The sequence below is a fragment of the Carcharodon carcharias genome, chromosome 4 (assembly GCF_017639515.1).
Source record: "Carcharodon carcharias isolate sCarCar2 chromosome 4, sCarCar2.pri, whole genome shotgun sequence".
Lineage (NCBI taxonomy): Eukaryota > Metazoa > Chordata > Chondrichthyes > Lamniformes > Lamnidae > Carcharodon > Carcharodon carcharias.
In genome coordinates, this window is record NC_054470.1 from 164,042,378 (window position 1) to 164,066,503 (window position 24,126).

Genomic DNA, 24,126 nt, shown 5'->3' on the forward strand with positions numbered 1-24,126 from the left:
TCTTCCTTCCCCTGCAGTTACCTCTGGGGTCCAGCAAAGATCTATCCTTGCTCCCTTCTTTTCCACATGTACATCTCACCCCTTGGGAACATCAAAGACATTCAACTACTCCACTGCCTCTACCATCGGATGTCCTGTTTGATATCCAGTCCTGGATTAGGCATAATTTCCTCTAGTTAAACATTAGAAAGACCAAAGACATAATTTTCAATCCCAGCACAAACTCTTGCCATTGATTCCATCCCCTTCAGCAGCCATCGACTCAGATTGAATGAGACCGCGCACAATCTCAGTATTTTATTTGACCCTGAGAGCTTCCAACCCGATAACCTTCCCATTACAAAGACCACCCAAGTCCGCTTCTACACAAACACATGAATTAGGAGCAGTAGGCCACTCACCTCCTCAGCCATTCATTAAGATCATGGCTGATCTGATTGTAACCTCAACCCCACATTCCCACCCATCCCTGAAAACCTTTTGCCCCCTGGTTAATCAAGAGTCTTTCTAGCCCTGCCTTAAAAATATTAAAAGGCTCTGCTTCCAGTGCCTTTTCAGGGAGTTCCAAAGACTCATCACCTTAAGAAAAAATGTCTCATCTGTCTTAAATGAGTGACCCCTCATTTTTAAACAGTGACCTTAGTTCATCACATCACTGCCCCTCCCTCAGCTCACCTGCTGCCGAAAGGCTTATCCATACCTCTCTTGCCTCTGGACATGACTATTCCAATTTTCTCAAGGCTGGCCTCCCAACCTCCATAAACTTCAGCACAAACTCTGCTGCCTGTAAGTTATCCTGCACCAAGTCTAGCACCTCTTCTCACTGCATTGGATCTCACTCATTAAAATTCTCATCCTTGTGCTTAAATTGCTTCACGGACTTATCCATCCATAGAACTCCCCACAAACTAATCTCACCTTTAATGGCTGCACTCAGCACTCTGAGATGTTCTCTATTAAAGCAGCTATAGAAGTTTAAGCTGTTGTTGTCATGTTTATACTGGGAACACAAAATTCTGCAGCAGTGCAAAAATACCTGTATGGAAAATCAGCAGCATACTACTACTTTCCTTGCCAATGAAATTTCCTCCCAGCCCATAGCACTAACTGGAACCCTTCCCCTGTACAGACATGCAAAGTTAATTTCTCTTTACTGAGGCAGATTTTTTTTGAAAAAATCATTTGTGGGATGTGGGCATTGCTGGCTAGGCCAGCATTTATTCCCCATCCCTCATTACCCTTGAGAAGGTTGTTGGTGAGCTGCATGTGGTGACTTGGTGAGTTCCTCGAATTTGCTGGAACTTGGATTAGGCTTAGTGAAATCTCTGATATAACCATGGATAGCCACTTTCTCAAGAGGATGAATTTCCTCCATTGCACTACCATAGATTCACCAAAAGTTGTGGAAAACCTGTTTACTGATGAGAACAGGGATTTCTGAACATTGGGGAGATGGTAGCATAGCAACAATGACAGTGGGCTAGTAACCCCATGCACTGGGGTTATTGGTTCGAATGCCACCACTTTGAATTTAATTAACAAAATCTGGAGGCTCAGGAATGATGACCAACCATAATAACTATCATTGATTGTTGTAAAATCCCATCTGGTTCACAAATGTCCTTGAGGGAAGGAAATCTGTCGTCCTTACCTGGTCTGGCCTATATGTGATTCCAGATCCACAGCAACGTGGTTGAACCTTACCTGCCCTCAGAAAAAGCCGAAAAAAGTCATTCAGTTCAAGAGCAATTAGGGATGGGCTACAACTGCTGGCCTTGTCTGTGGCACCCACATCCCATGAAAGAGTAAAGAAAAAAAACCTAGTTCATGGTGGTGCAGCAGAAGCCAAGAGGAAATTCCCTCGAACCTCCCTTGCTTACCTCCAGTCTTTTTGTACCCCTAATAACTAACAGGGTTTATTCATAAGATTTTATATTTCATGCTTTTTAATAAAAAGAGGCAAGTTTGTAACATAACATTTATTCAAATCGAACACTGCACATGGAATTATCAATGTTTGTATAGCAATATTACTCATGAGGTAGAAATACATTTGTAATAAAAATGTACGAGTTGATTTTTTTTTGCATTTTTCCATTGGCAATCTATTTATGGCTTTTCCTTTAGAAAATTCCTCATTTTTCACTTTTTCCTTGAATTAATTCAAGTTTCAGTTCTGGAGAATTGAACTTCATGAAAACCCACCTGCTGAAGTAGTAAGAATGTTTCTCAGTACCAAGAGGTTTCAGCACATCTTTCAATCCCTACAATACCAAGGTGCTGGACTAAAACTGGATGGAGCACAACATGACAAAGTATCCAGATTTAGAGGTGAGGACCACTTCCGTTAGCCAGCACGAAGTAACACATACACAAAATAAAGACATTGGAAAAATCCAACAAAAGACCATAAAATAAAATTTTAAGAGCCATCAGAAATAAAACTAGAATTTTATACAGCATTTTAAGAAAAATGGTTTTTGTATTGATTCAGCTTTTCAATATTCAGCAAAATTGTAGAAAATAATCAGGTCGTAGTGCACTGTATCTATAGTTTGGCCCAGAGTTGCATAATTTCTTACAGTTAGCTGGTTGTGTTCTTTTCTATAAAACAATATTTTTTAAATACTTGTACTGCTCATTTGAAATTTGATATAATGGAGACAGACCAAGTTGTTGTTTGATAGTGGCCTGAGGTCAGGTGAAATGGTCGTCAAATCCTGTACTCAGCATCAGACCTGTTTCCATTTGTCAGCTACAGAGAAGATAAGGGAGAGAAGGAAATAGATGAGAGGCAGCCAACTGTTGAGAGAAAGATGGAAAATAAAGGTTTTCTGACAAAGGCACAAGATAGCTGGTAATAAAGAGAAGTTAAAATACACAGCTAGTACAACTGTAGTAGACAGCTAGGAAAAAAAGAGGCCAACTAATAATCCAGGGAGTATAAGGTTCAAATCCCACTATGGCAGCTGGAGAATTTGAATTCAGTTTTAAAATAAAATGACTATCAAGTTGTTGGGTTGCCAATAAAACAACCGGTTCACTGATGTCCTTCAGTGAAGGAAACCTGCCAAATTTATCTGGTCTGGCTTACATGTGATTCCAGGCCCACATTAAAGTGGTTGACCCTTAACTGCCCTCTGGTGGCCTAGCAAGATCAAACTGCTAGAAAGGAAAACAAGAATTAAACTAGACAGATCACTGCAATCTTGCTTGCTTGATCCTGCAAAGCCCTCCACACTAACATCTGGGGAGACTGGTGCCAAAATTAGGAGAGTTGTCCCACAGACTAGTCAAGCTAAAGATGAGAAAGTGACATACTTACAAGAATCATACCAAATCAGTCCACATTCCAGACTCCTCCACCATTCATAAGTGCGTCCTGGTCCAGTGGCCCACCACCTTCAAGGTTCAAGTCAGGATAACTCTCCACTTGTCTGAATAGGTGCAGCTCTGACAACAGCCATGAAGTTTGACACCAGCAAGAGAAAAACGGCTGGCTTGATCGGCACCTTATTCAACATTCACTCTCTCCTCCACTATCAGCATCCTATGGCTGCAGTGTGTACCATCTACAGGATGCACTGTAGCCAAAGCAACTTGGGCAACACTTTCCAAATCTGTGACTTTCACCACCTAGATGAAGGGCAGCAGATGCATGGGAATATCATTACATCTAAGGTCCCCTCAAGACACATGCATCCTGACTTGGACATTCATTTTTCACTAGGTAAAAATCTTAGAACCAAGTACCTAACAGCTTAATGGGGACACCTGTGTCGCAGGGACCAAAGCAGCTCAAGAATGCCATATCAACTTTCTGAAGGGCAATTAGAAATGGGCATTAAATGTTGGCCTTGCTAGAGATGCCCACATCCCAAAGAATGATTAATAATAAAGAACAAACTTCCATATAGCATTTTTCAAGCCCTCAACATGCCAAAGCACTTTGCTACCACTGAAACACTTTTGAATTGTAGTCACTGTTAAATGCCAATCAATTTGCAGACAGCAAGGTCCTAAGAACAGCAATGAGATAAATAAGCATTGGTTGAGGGATAACTGTTCCCCAGGAAACTGGGTGACATCATCTCCTTTTCTTCATATAGCGTCATTGGATATTTATCGCCACCTGAGGGGCTGTCTGATACAAAAGACAGTACTTACAACAGTGCAAAATTCCCTCATTATTGCACTGAAGTGCCAGCCTAGATTTTATGCTCAAGTGGGGCTTAATCACCACCTCCTGACTCAGAGGTGAGTTCCAGCAATGAGCCAAGGAATGATGGAGACAGACAAGAAACAAGTGGATGAGGAAAAAAGAGGTCTCTATGTAATAATGAAACAGGGAAGTAGATTATTAATAATGTTGAAAAGGAGTCAAAGTTAAGTTGGAATGAAAAGCACCATGAAGATGAGAGTTAGGAAATTGAGTGATTTGCACTTGAATGAAATCCAAACCGAAAAATATTACAAACAATACATGTATCACAGATCTTTATATATTAATCTTTCTAAGGCAAGTATACAAGTTAGACACCAGAACACCATGCTTCTCTAGTGGTAGTTCATGCTTAAGATTTTTAATTCTCTTTTGAAGGTGAGAAATGGTTTTATAGGCCCCAAACATCCTGCAGTATATTACCACAGTAGCCATTATTCACATCAGTCAAGTGCCTTTTAAGCTATGTAAAAGTAGAGTTCTCTATTCAAAATCTGTATAAAAAGTTATTTGATTGCAACATATGCAACAGGATGAGCAAATGTCCATTTTTTTTAAACGTTTATTGAAAAATTACTGAGACATCATTATTTAAGTACACAATCGGGACTCTTGAACACAACTCCACTTTGTACACAGCAGCTAAATCTTTGTGTTACAATAAGTAACTGTAATATTAACTTTTATCACATATGTTGGCTCCATTTCTGTCCAGTATCAGCAGCTGTCGACAAGGGTCAGAAAATTAATCTCTTAGCCAGGCCACCTAAAAATAAGTGCAACAACATTTACGTCTGGCTAGTAATGAAAATAAATTTATATTCAATAATAATTCTAGGTGGACAGAGACTGCGTGAAACAAATGGATCATCTACAACTTCACTATAACCATCAATGCTGCTAATTAAATCGAGTTTCACTGTTTATCACAAGTGCAATGTAGGTTTTCAAATGCAGTGGAAGCTTACCGCCCCAAAGGAAAGCTGGCTGAGACTTTCTTTTAAAAAAAAACAAAAGAAAAGTAAGGCATTTTGGAGTTCAGCATCTCCTAGCAGCTAGAACACAGATAACATCAATGTATAGAGCCACAGGCCTTTACTTGCAGGTGACCATGCCTGAAATTTACCTCACAATGTTTGAATTTGTTTAAACGGAGCAGTATTTCTTCAATGTGTATGCTATCTACTATAACTAAAGAGCTTTAATTGTTCTGAACCATTCCATCTTTCTTCTTTTTCAGGTGTACAGTGGCACTACATACTTGTCCTACAGTAGGAAGAAAAATAATGCTGTGCCTGGAGTGGGGAGAATCAAACCAACCGCATCTAGATTTCATTTTCACTAAGACTTACTGTTGCCCTCTGTCTCCTGATCACAATTGCCCTTGACTTGGGCCCTCCTGGAGGTGTGGTGACAGCACCAGCTGGAGTAAGCAAGAAGCAAAGAACAGCCACAATCAGGAAGCACCATTTGCACGACGGGACAGAAGCAAGCAGTCGTGAAAACGGTCACAATTTAAATTCAGGAGCGCCATTATGAGTATGAATGTGCTAAGCAGCTGGCAGGATATAATAGAATGAAACAGAATCAAAATGAGCCAAGGCAGAAAACGTAAAGGGAGAAAACAACACAGAGACAGAGGGAGGACAGAAAACAACTAAAGAAAAGTTTTCTGTTGAACAGAGAGGGAAATAAAGAAGGAACCATAGATCAGAAACCATAGGTACACTACAGATTCAGACAATTATAAAAAGCTTACGTTGAAAACTGAGGAGAAGCTTGAGAAATTTCAGCGGAAATTTCAGGCAGAAATTAAAAGTGAAAACAGATTGTACATGCCACAAGTAGCACAAGACAGATGTTGACAGCTGCTCCATGAAACTTATGTGCTTAAAATCTTAAGGCTCTCAAAATTGATAATTAAAGACTGGAGCAGGAACATAGAACCTGTAATATTGAGATCAAGTTGAAGAAGATGGATTTAAGTAGGCAAGTTATTTAGCATGGACAGTGATGTTAGAATTGAAGCACACAAACCTCAAGCAAGATTTGATAGCAGACAAATCTCATTCCCACAGGTTGTAGGGTACATGGAACAAATACGGGAAAAAATAGTTGACACAGCACTGATTGATAACTTTAAGAGGGATGTAGATCGATGTGTTGAGAAGATAGAATTAAGGTTTTAGAGGTAATAATAACACTATTTGTATTCTCCCTACCATCACCCTCTGGGTAGGCAGGGGAAAGAACTCAAGTGTTCCCTAAAGTAAGATGATCAACAGATGGAGTATTAGGTGATAGGTTTTGACAGCCAGTTTGTGAAGTTGATCTTTACTCAGTTTTGGTTTTATTCACAAAGTGGAACATTACAAATGTATAGTTCCTAACTCTATAACGCACCAGCAGTGTCAATAAGTGTCTCTTTTTATGTGCACAAGTAATTGTCCAACAAGTGACCCACCCATCACTGATATACATTTAATCTTGGATTTACCTAATGTTGTAAAAATTATGATAAATAATCATGGACAGGGCTCAAAGGGCCTTTTCTCACTGTGGATTTTGATGTATGTTTTCATATGGTACTCAAGCTTAAAAAAACTTTGCTATCATTACTTTAGAATCAAATAGGTATTAGGATAGGAGCAATTCAGGGAAAGGGAAGGCAGCTTTGCAGAGCAGAACACATCCCTGTACATGGGAGACTCTGTATTCTTAATATCATACTTAAATTAACTCTCCTTAGTGAAAATGACAGATTTATAATGCTTTAAACTAGAAAGTTGGTGTAAATAGGTGAATATTCAATGTCAAAAAATATTTCTTTGCTAGTTTGGATTCTCTTTTCTTTGGATGGCTCTCCATGAAGATGAAATATTTCAGGAAAACTGTTTCACTGTCTTAGGAAATAGGATGAGAAAGATTCTTCCAACTCTTAAATTGATTCACAATTACTTACTCCCTTTCTTTGGAGTTGGGCCAGGAAATTTGCATCTTATCGATATGAATTTAATATTAAGAATTTTAAGTTATATAACAATTAAGAACTCCCAACAAGTACTTCCATTTAAAATTAGATATGGGCAATAAATGCTGGCCTAGCCAGCGGTGCCCACATCCTGTAAAATGAATAACATTTAAAAAAAATATATACATTTAGACAGGATAAGAGACTTGATTGAATGAGGGCTAAATAAGGCTGAAAAGTAAACATTTGAGATGGATGGAATGAGATTTGCCCAATCAGATGCTAAACTGGGGCATCTGTACCCTTCTTTAACATACATGTCCTTTTTTCTAAATATGCTTTGAATGCCATTTGATTGACAGAACTGACCATCCTGATTTATTCAAAAACAGTCCAGAGAGATAAATCTAACAATGAAGTTTTTAAAAGCAAAAATAATCCATGCTCTTAGGCCTCATCTAAAGATGCTAATCTGAAAAAAAACTTTGTTAATTAAAGAAGACACTAAATTAGGCATTCATAAGGCACCACCTGTTTTCACTTCAGGATCTTTGGAAAAGGAAAATGTGTTTCATCTAGAGAATAGCTGACTTGCTTTTTCCCCACCTTATTTCTTGAATACTCATAACACTAAGGAGAGACACTCCTCAGAGAAGGGTCAGAGCTCTGGAAGGATTTCTAGAGGTGAATAAATTTAAACTGCCATGTTTTATAATGGATATGGTCCATCTGAGAATAAAATGATTAATTTATTTAAAAACTTAATATGTCTCAGTGAATGAAAACTTTGAAAGCACAGACCACAAAAAACAAGTGACTGGTGTTCCTAAGAAAATGTTACAGTTACACATTACTCACGTGGTTGTAGATTATTGAGCATTTAATAATAAGTACTACAGCAAGGAGTAAAATTGTCCAATCTTGACATTATCAAACTGAATTACAACGAATGGGATTTCTATTGTTATTTGGTAGAAAGACCTCTTGCCAAGACTAAGTGGCAACTCTCCCCACACTTCTAAACCATGACCCCACTGTTAAACACTAAGCTATCAATTCCCAGAGCATTACTTATCTTATCTCCTCTGGATATTCCCTAACCAACAACTTCCCAACACTGCACAACACACTTATACCTCTTCTTCATCATCCACAAACAGGACGGTCCTGGTGGATTGAACTTATTTCTCTGCTGACTTCATTTTTTCCCCTCGTTGTCCAATTCCTATCCATCTATATCCACAACAGTCTACCCTCTACCACTTTGTTAGATTCCAGTTTTCTAGCCCCAACCATCTTCTTTTCACTAGAGTTCCTCTAAGCCTCAATCCCTCTCCAGGGCAGCCTCTTCCTCATTGATCTGCAGCCCAACCAATATCCACTACCACCCTCCTCATCTGCCAGACTGAAATTGTTCTCACATTAAACAACTTATCCTTAAACTCCATGTTCTTCCCCCAGATAAGGTATCCTGAACTTTGAAGATGTGTTGAACATTCTTTGTACCAGTCCTATTCTGGCCTATCATCTTTTTCCATTATACTGATGTGTGTTGAAGCTACTATGACCTAGAGAAAGAAGTTCATTAATTTTGCTTCAAATTTCCATTCCTTGTTACCTTTATGTAGACCGATACTGACTCTTTGCTTACCTCCTGGACTTCTCTCTACCTTTGGGAATGGAATTTCCATCAATGTTTATTATAAATCCATGGGCTACCACAATTATCTAGATTAGTCCCATTCTGCTTCTTGTAAATAATTCTTTCCCTTCTCCCAGTTTCACTGCTGAATCTCCTAATGCTAACCCTTTCCACACCAAAGTTTCGAAAATATCTTCCTCAGCTGATGATTCTCTTTTAGTGTAATAGATAATCTGAGTTCCCATGCCCTCACGTATCTCTAACCACCTCCCCACATAAACTGTGATATGGTACATCCTTCCTCTTGTCCTTCCACCCCAGAAGCCTCCTCATTCAACAGATCTTCCACCCACCAAACACATGTTTCCTCCGCTTCCTCCTCCACTTCTGAAGGGACCTTTCTTTCCAATGACATCCTTGCCCACTCTTCTACCCTTGACACCTTCCATGAAAGAGAGTAGGGGATGCAACACCTGGCCATCCACCTCCCGCCAAACTGCTGTCCAATGCCCAAACTCCTTTTAGGTGAGACAACAAGTCGTGTACTTCTTCAACACAGTAAACAACATTTGCTGCTTGTGGTGCATCAGGGGGAACCATGCATAGATTAGACAACCACTTTATGAAACAACTTCATTCATGCCACAAACATGACCACATGGAAAGACCTCTTCATTGCAATTCACGGCCCCTGTTTGCCTGTGACCTTCTGCAATGAAACTCAATGCGATCTCGTATCTTTCTACTGGGCACCTTGCAGCCCTCTGGCCTTAATTCTGCCTTCAACAACTTCAGACCTTAGCAAGAGCTTCCAGATTCACTTTAGCAGGAGGTACTGCCAATGTGGAAATAATTTGCCAATAATTCTGGGGATGGCGGGGAGTGATTGGGGTGGGTCCCTCTGTTGGAACACTGCTGTCAGGGTGGTCTGCATGCTTGGTGTTCACTTGCTGGGCCATTGGAGTTTGTTCCAGTTTGTCATTCTTTCAAGCTTCCCTTTAAGCTATATATTCCTTCACCCATTGAACTGTTCACACAATCCCTCTGTCTTGTACTGATACGTCTTCTATTTCTTTAATTTTTCTCATTATGACTCCTAATGTCTTATGTTTATATCGCTTCTGATATTCCATCATCTTTTTATCACACAAGCAGTTTACAGGTCATTCTACTTATTTTCCTTTACGTCTTTTTTCCCCTCCTCATTCTCTTGTCCTCTTTCTTTTTAAATCCTGTTCATCCCTAACATATTGCAGAGCCTACAAAATGCTACTTGTTTGTTCCCTTCAAAGTTGCTGCCTATTCTGCAGAGTATTTTCAGCATTTTCTATTTAATAAATTATTTAGGTGTAGGGAACTGTTTCAAAATCAGGAGTATAGGGAATAGATGATGCAGTAGAGAAGTCTCAGATTCATTTTACCTAAGGAATCAGGATTTCATTCCAGCTCAGACAAAAGATGTCAAAGTCTCACTTTTACCCATTGAAAGGTGTTAAGTGAAATTAATTTGAATAGTCTCAATTAAATAAAAAAGATGCATAAGGAGACCTCATTTTGGAATGAATTGATCATTTCTGTTGACAAGGCTACAAGGATAAATAGCATGGGAGATAGAAAATTCACACTGGTATACTTGAATTATATCCTTTGCAGATTAGGGTTAGGACACCATGTCTGGCCAGACTAAAGGAAGTATTACTCTGCAAGTCAAGCTGTTTTATCCAACATATGGGTTACTGATGTTGACAATTATGTCAATGTTCCAATCCCCCAACCCTAGTACTACAAATTATACAAGCATAAAAATTTCAATTTAGACAGTAATGGAAGAGGAAATTAACACAGTGATCAGCCATGCTCTGGCACTGGCAATTACTTCTAATAATGTAGCAGGATTAGCTGCCTGAAATTTAAACTAGATCCATGAAACATTAGTCAAACACATGCTTTATGAAACTAGACCAGTTAGAATCTTAACTCTAACTCCTATTAATAGAATTTCCAACTTGTGGATATACCCTTCCAGAGAGATAAAAACTGGTTCATCTAAAGGTGTGGGAGATATCAAAGCACTGTATATTTATATTGCGAATAAGTCAAATAAAACAGCTAATCAAATGTTATATTTAATACAATGCATGGTTTAAAGAAATTCCTTTTTCTTCCGGATTTATAGGCCAGCTAGCACACAGCCACTTTCGTTAGCCTGCACGAAAAGGCTGAGCAAACTTGAGCTATTGCCTAACAGAAATCATGCCTTCTACCTCACTTTGTCATTAAAACATAGCTGCCTCTGGAAGCGCCTGTGAAAACTAACACTTTTGTTAGATCTCAGACCCTATAGACGTGTACACAGTTGTTGGCAGTGTTTTTTTTAAACAGCGAGAAGCCCAGTAAATTGAACAGGATGCAAAATTAAAAGAAAGCTAAGGCGCAAAGATCAAAGAATTTTACAGTAAAAGATGTGGCCATTTAATTTAGCCGATTGCACCTATACCAGTTTTCTTAATAAACCATATACTTAGTACACTGGCTTATACCCATTGTGTTGCAAGTGTGAGATTTATAAGATTATGTTTTAGGGTTATATCTCTTTGTTTATAAGATTATCATAGTTTGGGACTGTGTCTTTGAATGTAGATTAAATGAAAGGGGTCATGCAACCTATGTTGGCATCTGACAATAAACCTGGGTGGTTTAATTGTTAAAGATCAGAAGTCCCAAATTGTTTCATACAGGTGAAGGTGCTGGGTGTTTACTCTGGGGGACAATGACAACTCTTTCTAAGTCCACAATGAGAATACCCTAAGTCTTCTATACCCAGAAAGGTGTTATTATCAGGCTGTAAACAGCTGTGTTGGAACCTGTCTCTTTGTTCCCAAGATGAAAGGCTGTTGTGATCAGACATATCTGATTAACATTTCTACTTGGATACAAAACTAACGTGTTTCCTACTGCCACGAAAAAGGGCATACAGGAAGCCATTTTGAGATCAGGTTGCGGGCCCAGAAATATCACAGACAGAAGAGAGTTGCAGCTATTGCCTCGTGTGGCCTGCAGCCAACTGGGAGGTGGAGAGCAAAAATAAATAGATATTAGCCAGGCCTGCACTTTAAGCGCAGAGAATGTCGACTCTATCATTCACCGTGCAGAACAGGAGTGGAAGCTTGCAATCAGTTTGAAGACCCAAGCTCGCGAGGAGTTAAAACAGGACTGGAGGATTTGCCTAGCTGTAGCTAGGGGGAGAATCCCCAGGGAAACTCTTGCAGTAGGCAGTATTGGGGAGGCAAAAGAACAGAAGTAAACCCTTGGGAGCTGCAAAACACTTTGGACTGGTTCCAGGAGATTGGTTGCCTACCTAAGAGACCGAGTAATGCAACAAAATTAGGATCTTCAGTTGTCATTAAAAGTAGAAAGAGGAAAACTCTGCTCAATGGTTTAAAGTACAAGTTGCCTACAATGAGAAAATAGTATTCAGCACATAGTGTTTTGTCTTCATCATTGTAAAGTTATTGGTCTCTACAGAGATTGTAACAATTGCAATTTTTCTTTTAAGTAATTCTGCAGGTTCAAAAGATCTTACAGATTCTATTTCCACCACTGTTGCTGTACTTGGCTTCATTCCTCCTTATTTCTGTAATCTCCTCCAGCCCTACAACCTTCCGAGATATTTGGCTCTTCGATATCCCCAATTTTAATTGCCCCACCTTTGATGGCTTTATCTTCAGCTGTCAAAGCTCTGGAATTCTCTCCCTAAACCTCGCCTTCTCTCTACCCCTCTTTTCTCCCCTAAGATGCTGCTTAAGACCTACCTCTTTTATATCACTATGTGATTCTGTGCCACATTTGTTTATAATGCTCCTCTGAAATGCCTTTGGACATTTCATTACATTAAAGCTACTATATAAATACAAGTTGTTATTCATAGGGCACTGCATATTCTCACAGCAACACTGAAAAAAAAATCTCCTAACCTCTTCCTTCAACTTAGGTGACAATCTTCACTTTGATCCTTTATTTATCGGCTCACTGATCAGTGGAAATAGTTTTCCCTTATTTACCTTATTAAGAATCCTCGATTTTGAATACTTTTGTCAAATTTGCCTTCACCTTCTCTGCTGTAATGAATCCATCCTCCTAATTAATCCTGGTATCATAGTGAATGTGTGAGATCCCCTTTCTCCCTCCATTCTAGAAACAAGTTGGTTAGAAATGGTACAATCTAGGGCACCCAGTGATTGACAGTTATTGGATCTTCCAGTCCATGGGACAGCACAAGTCTGAATCCCAATAATTTCTCTTCCAGAGTCAAAGAAGTGGTCGACTATAGCCAAACTATCAGGCTTCTACAGAATTGAATTGTTGTAACAAGAGGTAAATAATAGAGGGGATGTGGTTTAGTGCCCTTCGTTAGATGCCAGCAGACCACTGGCAGAAGAAATGCTGTTCATGATAAGCCGTACACATCTAGTTCATAGTGTAGGTTATGCACCTTAGGAAACAATTTGGGAAAAAGGGAAGTGGAAAAATCCAATGAGGGAGAAGGCTACCCATTACCTTGCTCCATGTTTTCAGTTCGTTTACGCTTGAAACCTGTCTTAGCCTCTTGCTCTTTTAAGACTTCCGTTGAGCAGTTGGGTCGGGGCAGTTGCGGCCCTGCTGTTGGTCCAGGACGGTTACTAAAATACCTCTTTTTCAGTGCCTCGAGAGAACATAATTTTATAACATAGTCAAAGGAGCACCAGTCAGTTCAGACTTAATAAAGTATGGAAGAAGAAACTAATCTGTTCATCACGCATTCCCTTCCAAAGGGTTTGAATGATTGTGCACCTTTACAGCTTCTCCATGAATACAAAAATGAAATCACAGCCTCCACCAAGTCTTTTTCTTTTAGTGACAATTTGTGTGTCAATTTTATGTCCCCTCCTCTCTTGAAAGCAATGTTTCCTTGCTGGAGTACATTCTACTAGTGGTGGTTACCTGACTGCATCACATCTAATCCTGTCCTCATCTGATGTCAAGACATTCACTTCCAGCAGGAGTCCCCAGTTAGCATTCAGGATGACAACGCTGGCTAGGATTCCCTTATCTAGCCCAGGGACATTGAAGTCAATTACACGACGATAACCAATGCTCCAGTTGAGATTAGCAAATTCAGCACCGACCAGAGGCTAAATCCATGGCCTTCCTGATCTCTATAACCCAGCTATGCACTGGATAAACTTATTGGCTCATTTGCATGGGGTGGGGGAGGTGCTGGGGAGAGGGGGAAAACAAAACCTGAAGGTAAAACTTGTTCAATTCTCCATTCCCATTCTTTATATATTTATTCCTGCTGAAATGTAAACCTAGTTGACTGAATCGAGAGTGAACTGTAGCTCTTGCCCTTTATGTAAATCAGAATAGCAAAAAAGGATCCACTTACCTGGGTAGCTGTTACTCTTGCGCAGGGATTAAATGTAAACAAGTCTTGTAGCAATTCCAGTAGGTCATCCCCAGCAGCACTGAATATATGCTCAAGTGGAGTTCCAGGAAAGCTTTTAAATGAGATATAGTCTGGAAGGCTGGTCATTCCCTGCAATTACAAAATATTGATGCAAAACCTGAAGCATCCGTTTTGGGTGTGGGTGTGAAAATAATGCAAATTACCCTGCAGTGCCTGGTCATAAGAGCCCAATAACACATAATTACAATAAAATGACCAGACATCTTTGTGCTTTTCCAACATGATTGGGGTAATATCTATTCAAGTATACAGTGTTCATTTTATTGATATCCATTCTGGTAAAGCTAAGAGACACTTACAGCCAAAAGAAGCATATTGATTTATTTGCACAATGGTGCTATTAGGTTTGACTTATGATTTTTTTTTTATTTTGCACAAGGACCCAGAAAACAGTTTAATTTGTTCCTCAAACATGTTGTACACTCGTTAAACAAGAAACTTAATTTTCCTCTTTAGGATCAGATTGTAAGAATAGACAGTAGCCCATATTATAAAGTTAGGCACACGCTGTTTATGATTCATTTTAGTGAAAAAATATAACAGAAGACTGCATTAAAGTAAGATCTTATGCCCACCAATCCATTACAAATCCAATATTAGGAAATATGCCAAAAGCAGGGCTAGCCCAAATTGAAACAACGGAATTAAAATAAGGGACTGATGGTCTCTGGGCAGGAGCTAACTATTAAATCAGTACTCTATGGGGAACATTCTCCCCCTGTTGGGGGGGAAGTGCGGGAGCAGGCGCCAGTGACTGGCCTTCCGATCAGCGCCCCCAGTCGGGGGCGTGCGCTGCCATTTTACGAGGGCAGACCAATTAAGGCCCACCCAGCGTGACATCCGCCAGGAAGCGCTATGCGCTCCCTGTGCAGGTGGGGAGGGGGGATTCCCTCAGTCAGGAGTGCACTCTTTCGCGCATGTGTGCGATAAAGCACACAGATCTCTCTGAGGCAAAGCGCTGCCTCAGGGAGATCGGCTCCCATTCAAAAGTTGACAGAACGGTAATAAAAAAAAATTCCCTGACATGTCCCCTCATGTGACACTGTCACATGAGGTGGGACATGTCCTTAACTTTTATTTAAACATGTGATAAGCATTTAAAGCCCTCATGAAACCTCATCCTGCCCGTGGATGAGGTTTCATGCTTTTTCCGAGGCCCGCCTGGGCTCCCAGCCTGCCCACCAACACTAAGGTTGGATGGGCAGGTCCATCAATCAAGTTAACTAATTTTTTTTAATGGCCTTAATAGGCTGAACAGAAAGTCTAAATGACGCAGAGTGACGTTGGGACAGCAAGCGGGCCCCGCCCCCCGCTCGCCCACTGGAAAGACCAGCCCTATATCTCAATTCTCACCTCATATCTATGACCCTATTTTATACAATGACTTTTCATTTACACTATTTAGAGTAATAGCCCATTTTCAAATTGAAAATAACTCACAGGCCATTGTTCTTCTGTTGGAGTACCTAAAGCTTCAAATATTTTTGTCAGCTGATCTAGATCTGAATCTCCAGGTAAAAACGGTGTCTGTATCAACACAAAATAACAGATAGTTAAGCCAACAAAAGATTGTCTTTTCAAACTATTCATTTATGAAGCATACAGGAATAAAATTGAAATGCAGCAAGTACCCTTTAAAATAATGGGCTAGAAAACATTTTGGAATTCAGAAGAAATCCAGAAGTTTTCACAAGTACAACATCCAACCACACTGTGCCAGCTGCTCAAATAGTCAGGTGCAAGACGGCTGCCTCTGAAGGGTGTGGGCTTGTCATGGGCTAAAGGGAGGGCACCAATTAATGGAATGCTATATACCATTCATCAATTCGCCCAATTGATGTCCACATCCAGATAGCAAAACTCTTACAACTGGACTGCAGCAAGGGTTTGGTTGTTTGGTTGCTCCTAAACAGTTTTCCACTGTAGCTGCTGCAAGTATCGACTTGCTTGCTAGTCCAAACACTATCTCCATAACATCTCCAATGTGATCTGCACTCTACAGCATGAAATTGTGAACATGGCCCCTCTGAAATAAATCTAAGACTATATTTCTCTCGTGATCACGTGAGTTAAACCCAAAGTTAAATTTCAGTCCTAAAAGCTGGTCTATAACAAACTATAATTAGCTTGAAAAATCACACAGGATAGCCACTGTCAGTTCTGTTGTTTAGATACACAATACATTTTCAGCTAAATTCCTACTACTGTAGCCATCTGTTAAGTATTATATAGGCCACTAGTTTTAAAATGCTCTAAGTCTAGAAGACAATCAGTTCTTTCATGTAAATTGCTATGAAATTTCTATCATTGTCATTGGGTAAACTCCAGATAGATAAAGGGCTGGTATTTTCAGTTTCTGTGCTTGCCAGGGTACTGAAATGCTGAAGACTTGTGCTCCAGGACTTGCCAGACCCGTAGCCAAGATGTTCCAGTACAGCTTTCTTTCAAATGGAGCACTTCCCCATACTCTAACCGCTCTTTTTAAAATGAATGTGCAAAATAGTAATAAGTGGCTGCCACAGAATTGCAACTACATTCAAGTACAGTAATTCAGAAAAATGAACACCTCATTACAAACATATTTGTGCTCTCCAAGCTAATTCCGTATAGATGACGTTATAGTGCATTTAGAAGGTCAATCACCAGAAGCCAGTCTCTCATACCTCTCATGGGCTAGTTGAAGCTTATTATCACCAGGTCATTTGCCCAGTTTCAGTTACAAAACTGACAAGCAATCAATGTCTACAAATGACTCACATTTATTCCAATTAACTCCAGTGCAAACATGCATTAGTTGCTAGATCTAAAAATGTAACTGGGGCAGCAGAGGTTGTCATATTGGAACCGCGCTTTTCCAACTTTGGCATGAAGGCATTTCTTTAGATCTGCCAGGTGGTGACATTGTTTTCTCTTGGATTTGCCAATTGCCTCAAAGCAGAGAAAGTATGCCCAGGCTCAATTCATGTCCAAGAGGCAAGGTCACAGCTATCTACAATAATTCAGCAAAACGTACTCGGAAAGGCCCTAAGGATAGGGAAGGAGATATGGGAGGAATGGAATGAGCAGAGATGGTGGGGGTGGTGGCAGGACACTTTTCAAAGACTTGACAATTTCAACACTCTCCCAATCAGTCCCATCTTCCACCCTCCATAAACTTAAAGTTTCTCCACTGCATGGTCCTAGGTCCAACCATCTTCAGCAGCTTCATCAATGACCTTCCTTCCATCATAAGGTCAGAAGTGGGGATGTTCGCTGATGATTACACAATGTTCAGCACCATTCGTGACTCCTCAGATACTGAAGCAATCGTGTCCATATGCAGCAAGACCTGGACAACATTCAGGCTTCAGCTGACAAGTGGCAGTAACACAAGTGCCAGGCAATGACCATCTCCAGCAACAGAGAATCCAACCAAATCCCCATGACATTCAATAGCATTACCATCACTGAATGCTCCAATATCGATGTGGTTGACTCTTAAGTGGCCTCTCTGAACAAAGGCAATTAGGGATGGGCAATTAATGCTGGCCTAGCCACATTCCACGAACAAATAAAAAAAAATCCTGAGGGTTACCATTGACCAGAAATTGAACTGGATGAGCCATATAAATAGTGACTACAAGGGCAGGTCAGACGCTGGAAATTCTGCGAAAGTAACTCACCTCCTGACTCCCCAAAACCTGTCCACCATCTACAAGGCACAAGTCAGGGGTGTGATGGAATACTCTCCACTTGCCTGGATGAGTGCAGCTCCAACAACACTCAAGATAATATCAGCACCTTCAACATCTCTTTGTCCTTTTGTCTGTGACATCTTTTGGTTATCTCCACCTACCACTGGCCCTCTATCCAGCTCTACTTGTCCCACCCCCCTTAAACCAGCTTATATTTCACCTCTCTTCTATTTTTACTTAGTTCTGTTTAAGGGTCATTCGGACATGAAACGTTAACTGTGCTCCTGTCCACAAATGCTGCCAGACCTGAGTTTTTCCAGGTATTTTTGTTTTTGTTCTGCCTTGGAATTATATCGCTGCTCCTTCACTGTCGCTGGGCCAAAATCCTGGAACTCCCTTCCTAACAGGGTGTACCCGCACCACACAGACTGCAGCGGTTCAAGGAGGCAGCTCACTGCCACCTTCCCAGGGCAATAAAAATGCTGGCCTAGCCAGCAGCGCCCACATCTAGAGGAAGAATTTTTAAAAATCAGAGGGTCATGAGTCTGGAATTCTCTTTCCCAGAAGATTGTGCAAGCTTCATCATTGACAATATTCAAGGATGGGAGAGAGATATTTTTGACCTCAAAGGGAATCAAGGGATATGGGAACAGGCAAGAAAGTGGAGTTGAGGCATAAGATCGTACTGAATGACGCAGCAGGCTTGAGGGGTCTTATGATCAACTCCTGCTCCTGTTTATTAAGTTCCTATTCCTTCATTACATGATTTCAGTAAAGAATAGCACAAAGATTTAAGATGATGGTGAAGTCATTACTTGAAGACATGTTAGGGGAAAGGTAACTTCTATCATAAATTTAAATATTTAAAAGAGACTTATTTAACTAGTGTACCTTATTCTTTAGCACTTACCCTAAGTAGTAACTCAGCTAATATACAACCAACTGCCCACATATCTACTCCAACTCCATACATCCTGGCTCCAAATAACAACTCTGGTGATCTGTACCATCTGAAATAAAGCATTGAATTTTCATAAAAATGTGCTTTTAGAAATTGCAATCATCAACAGAGAGCAGAATTTAATGGACGACAAAAATAAACACCTGAAACTCCTTTATTCAACCATTCGCTAAAATAGACTTATTTTAAAATTAAAAATCCTTTTAAGAACTTAGAGACAGATGTAATACACTCAGTCTAGATCACAACTAGTTGGTTTTTTCACCACAATTGAGAATACAAAATTTAAGCTCAGAAATTGGATCCAAGTAAGCAGGCCAGAGAGAAGTGCCTTTACTGCTGCTAATTAGGAAAGTTCAAAACAATAAAAGAATGTTATTAGTAAATGGAATTCCACAACAACCTTTACTGATTAAACTCTACATAATTATCCAAAACAGAACAATACAAAGCTTTGGAATTATATTGGAATAGACTGAATACCAAAAGGAATGTACATTTCCCATTTCACGCAGTCTAACTTGGTGCTAATTCTAATATTATAATACTATTTCTAATTTCACCTAGCAAAACAAAGAAGGTAACTTCTCTCTCATCTTGGTTGTGTTGCCTCACTAAACAGAGGAACAGGAAGGCAGAAGATTAATTTGGGCATGATGTATATTTTCTAAGCTGCAAAAAATTTTGATGCAAAATATCAATGAACTCAATGCATGTTTGAGCATCATGCCAACCTTCAGAAAATATGCAAATTGCTTAATTTTATTCTGTTCAATTAGAAGATTTTCAAACATTCTCCTGCGCATATGTTACCTTGTTACTACCTGATGTGTATACACTCTATTGGGACTTCCAAATGACTTGGCCAAACCAAAATCAGCAAGTTTAAGGATTCCATTCTCATCCACTAATAAGTTGTTGGGCTTCATATCCTGAAAAATGCATTAAAATAAATATATTATAATTATATCCATCAGCATTTAAATTATAGAAGTCAGCAGTGTAGAGCAAAACCTACTACACTGTTTAAAAGCTGGACAGTTATTGCTAATGTGAAACAGTAATGCTAATGCAGAAAGAAAATTTGTACATACTGCAATAAAGCTCTTGAATTGTTTACATGGAAAGGAAGCAACATAAAGATATGTATATTTGAATATAACAGAATGTTGAAACTATAAAAGAATCTTAGAATTTTACAGAACAGAAGGGGGTCTGTTTGGCTTGCTGTGTCTGTGGCAGCTCTCTGAAAGAGTTGTCCAATTTAATCCCAAACCCCAGTTTTGTTCCCTTAATCCTACAAATTACTTCTGTTAAAATACATATCCAATTACTTCTTGAAAATTCCTGTGGAATCTGATTCAACCACCCTTTTCAGGTAGTGTGTTCCAGATCCTTATTATCCTGTGTGAAATAGCTTCTCCTCAGTGCCCCTCCGTTCTTGTGCCAATTACTTTAAATCAATGGCTTCTGATTAATGACCTCCTCGCCTGAGGAAATAGTTTCTCCCTACTTGTTCTATCAAAATAACTCATAATTTTGCAAACTTCATTAGATCTTCCCCCTAATCTTCTCTGTTCCAAGGAAAAGAATTCTATCTTCTCCAATAGTTGAAGTCTCTCATCACTGCCATCACCTTGGTAAACTTCCTCTGCACTCTCTCCAATGCCTTAACATCCTTCCTACAGTGTAGTACCCACAATTGTACACAATACTCCAAATGATGCCCAGGCAGTGATTTGTTTTTATATTCAATACCCCTATTTACAAAGCCAAGTATCCCAAATGCTTAATTGTCTTTTCAGCTTGCCCTGCCACTCTAAGGGCTGTGAATATGCATCCCCAGATGCCTCCCCTCTTGCACTCTCTCAAAGTAGGTGATGGCGTAGTGGTACTGTCACTGGACTAGTAAATCAGAGACCCAGGGTATACTCTGGGAACTGGGTTCAAAACCTGCCACAGCAGATGGCAGAATTTTAATTCCAGGTTTTTGTTAAAAGTCTAATGATGACCATGAAACCACTGTTGATTGTTGTAAAAACCCATCTGGGTCACTAATGTCCTTTAGGGAAGGAAATCTGCCGTCCTTACCTGGTCTGACCTACAGTTACTCCAGGCCCACAGCAATGTGGTTGACACTTTAATTCCCTTCTGAACAAGGGCAATTAGAGATGGGCAATAAATGCTGGCCTAGCCACCGTGCCCACATCCCATGAATGAATTTTTAAAAAATAATCATTTAGATTATACTGCCTCTCCATGCTTTCCCAAAGGGCACTACTTCACACATAACCTACTTTAAACTGCATCTGCCATGTGTCTACCTATTTCCCCAGTCTATGTCCTCCTGAAGTCTACTACTATCCTCAATATTGCTGAAAAAAAAATACATTGAAGCTTTTTGTCTTGCACTTATCAGGACACTTTGCAAGAATACCAATATAAAGGGAAAACAACAATTTATACTGTATGAAAAGAGTGCATCAATTGGCCACTTCTTTCATAACAGCCATTCACTCGCTCATTCCTCAGGGCAATGCCTTGACTAGTCAGGGACAAACTGTCTGGTTTAAATTTGAAACAATGCTTGGCAGTTAACTGTCAGTCACCATCACTGGTGCATTCTCAATGGCAACGTCACTACCAGAGCCCACTTGCCAATCAGCATTTTCTTCTCATATACAATAAATTTTTGCTTCCCCTTATATTGGTATTCTTGTGAATGCCCTGATGAGTGCAAGACGAATAGCTTTGACATGTCTCTTTCTTCAGCAATACTCAAGTTCTGTCCTATCAAATGACTATCCTACTCAATATTTACCATCCTACTCAATATTTACTATGTTGCCATGCTTTATATCATCTGCAAACTTCAAGGGAAATCATTTCAGGTTCCAAAATGCACAGTATTTTGAACATGCTAGTCGGCTTTGCATTTTCCCACCATCTAATTCTTGTTTTCTGCGCTATTCTTTGTTCTGTTGCTATTTGCTTTCCTAGTTTCTTATGCATCTTGTCTCTCCTCTCTGCAGCTATGTTATGTCCCTCCCCCTTAAGGTTCCAAACTATTTTGATACAGTTTGCAAGTCTGCACGAAAGGACGCTGCACCAACAGTGATGAATTTGTAATATTTACAGAATGTTCTCTGAACTTGTTCCCTCTTCCCCTCCTCAACTTGATCAGCGATTGACTTGGAAATATATCACCATCCCTTCATTGTTGCTGGGTCAAAATCCTGGAACTCCCTTCCTAACAGCACTGTGGGTGTACCTATGGGCTGAAGCAGTTCAAGGAGGCAGCTCACCATCACCTTCTCAAGGGCAATTAGGAGGGGGCAACAAATGCTGGCCTGGCTAATAAGGTCCACATCCGTAAACGAACAAAAAAAAATGAGTTTAGAAGAGATGTGATTTTAACAGGTATGTGGTTAGAACACATTCTTTGTCATGACACACAGATATGATATATATTCATATAAATAAACACTTACCCTATGTAGAATCCAGTGTAAATGAAGATATTCAAGACCCTGGAGTGTCATTAATGTATATGCTTTTATGTTAGCAGGAGTCAGCACAAGGCTGGTATCTTTTATTATTACCTGTATTTGGTGAAAGAACAGTTAAAAATAAACTTTAATAATGTGTCTGATTTCCTGTCACCCGATACACTTATAGAATGCAATCCAGAAAGCGGCAATCATGCTAAATGTTACCTCTAAATCAGTCTCCATAAAGTCAAACACAAGACTGATGTTGGACTTGTGGCCAAAAGCATCAAGAAGCTAACAGAAAAAAAAAATACAAAAAGTTAACATATCACTTTCCATTTATCTATGAGTGGCAAATTATCAAAAGCAAATTAAAATACCCCTTTTATTTCACAAAATAATAAGAGATTAAAACTACATGGCTCCAGAATTTAATAAATTCAGCATTCCTTGCTAATATAAATTGTCCGTATAGAAATACTTGAAGGATTTTTAACCCATCTGGATTTAGTAAAATAGAGTTTAAGAATTCTACAGTTCCTGTGTCAAGTTCATCTACTGTGACTGACGAGATTTGCTTTATGACAGGGAGGCAATGTTTTTAATGGTTTTCACAGCTTTACAAAGCAGTCTCCCTTCATTAACAGGAACAGGTATGGCATCACTGTATTATTATGTATTAAATGTCCAAAATTGATTATTTAAAATTTATTTATTCAAGAGATGTGGGTATCACTGGCTAGAAAAGCATTTATTGCCATCCCTAATTTCTCTCAAGTGATCATTTTAAAAATGATCCCATAGCCCATTTTTAGGCAATATTAAAATATAATAATCTCCCTACAGAATGAAATATCTGGCAGTGTGTATCCCAAAGACTTGCCTTAACATGAAAAGTCTGTGGCTATGGGATTACTCGTCATGCCTATTTTACTCTTCAACAATTTCACACAATCGAGAGTAGAACACAGAACAGCCACTCAACCCTGTTGCTCTGTACTTCAATTTCATTTACTTGCCATTTCCCATGTACCAATTTGTCTTTCTCAGATTCAAGTTGGTGACCTCAGAATTCTCCACATTAAACTCCATCTTCCATAATTTGTCTGTCTTTATGAATTCCTCCTCGATCTACACAATTTATCATACCTCATAGCTTAGTGTCGTCTGCAAAGTTAGTTAAACAACCTTTTTATTCCTTCATCATACATGCACGCATGTACACACACACTAGCATGCACACACATGAAAAGCAAAGACACCGAAGCAGGTCCTTGGGGGACATCACATCATACTTTGTCAATCAGAGAATTTAGTCTTCATCCCCATTCACTTTCCTACCACCCAACCAATTACCAACCCATGTAAAAAGGTTACCTACAATTATTTTCTTAGGTTCCCTTTTACCACTGGTCTTTTGTCCTCATTCTCCACCTTGAATGAGTACCATGTACCTCCTTTCAACGAACCTGCCATTTCCTTATTTCTTGCCTTTATCCATCTTTTATTGGCCTAATTCCTTTTTGCCATTTCCTTCTCTTAATATAAATAAGAGAAACTTTTGCTGTAGCTTTAATATTTCCTTGGAAGGTTTTCAATATCCCTTTTTTCAACTCATTACTTTCTTTGTATCCTTATGTTGCTCTTATAGTTCTTCCA

The 24,126-nt window shown here is 39.5% G+C and overlaps 1 protein-coding gene across 3 annotated transcripts in view; it reads right to left on the reverse strand.

The window, feature by feature from the left end:
• Positions 1-1,969: 1,969 nt before the first annotated feature.
• Positions 1,970-24,126, reverse strand: part of cdk7 (cyclin-dependent kinase 7) — a 38,274-nt gene continuing 16,117 nt past the window's right edge. Inside the window, exons 5-12 of one of the 3 annotated variants that reach the window (XM_041186258.1) lie at positions 22,693-22,761; positions 22,468-22,578; positions 19,790-19,908; positions 18,926-19,025; positions 15,782-15,868; positions 14,261-14,410; positions 13,393-13,537; positions 1,970-4,946 (exon numbers count right to left, since the gene is read on the reverse strand). In XM_041186258.1, coding sequence (XP_041042192.1) covers positions 4,909-4,946; positions 13,393-13,537; positions 14,261-14,410; positions 15,782-15,868; positions 18,926-19,025; positions 19,790-19,908; positions 22,468-22,578; positions 22,693-22,761 — 819 coding nt within the window. In that variant the 3' untranslated portion in view covers positions 1,970-4,908. Of the gene's footprint in view, positions 4,989-13,392; positions 13,538-14,260; positions 14,411-15,781; positions 15,869-18,925; positions 19,026-19,789; positions 19,909-22,467; positions 22,579-22,692; positions 22,762-24,126 lie in introns of all 3 variants that reach the window. The other 2 variants (XM_041186260.1, XM_041186259.1) reach the window with 2 other exon arrangements.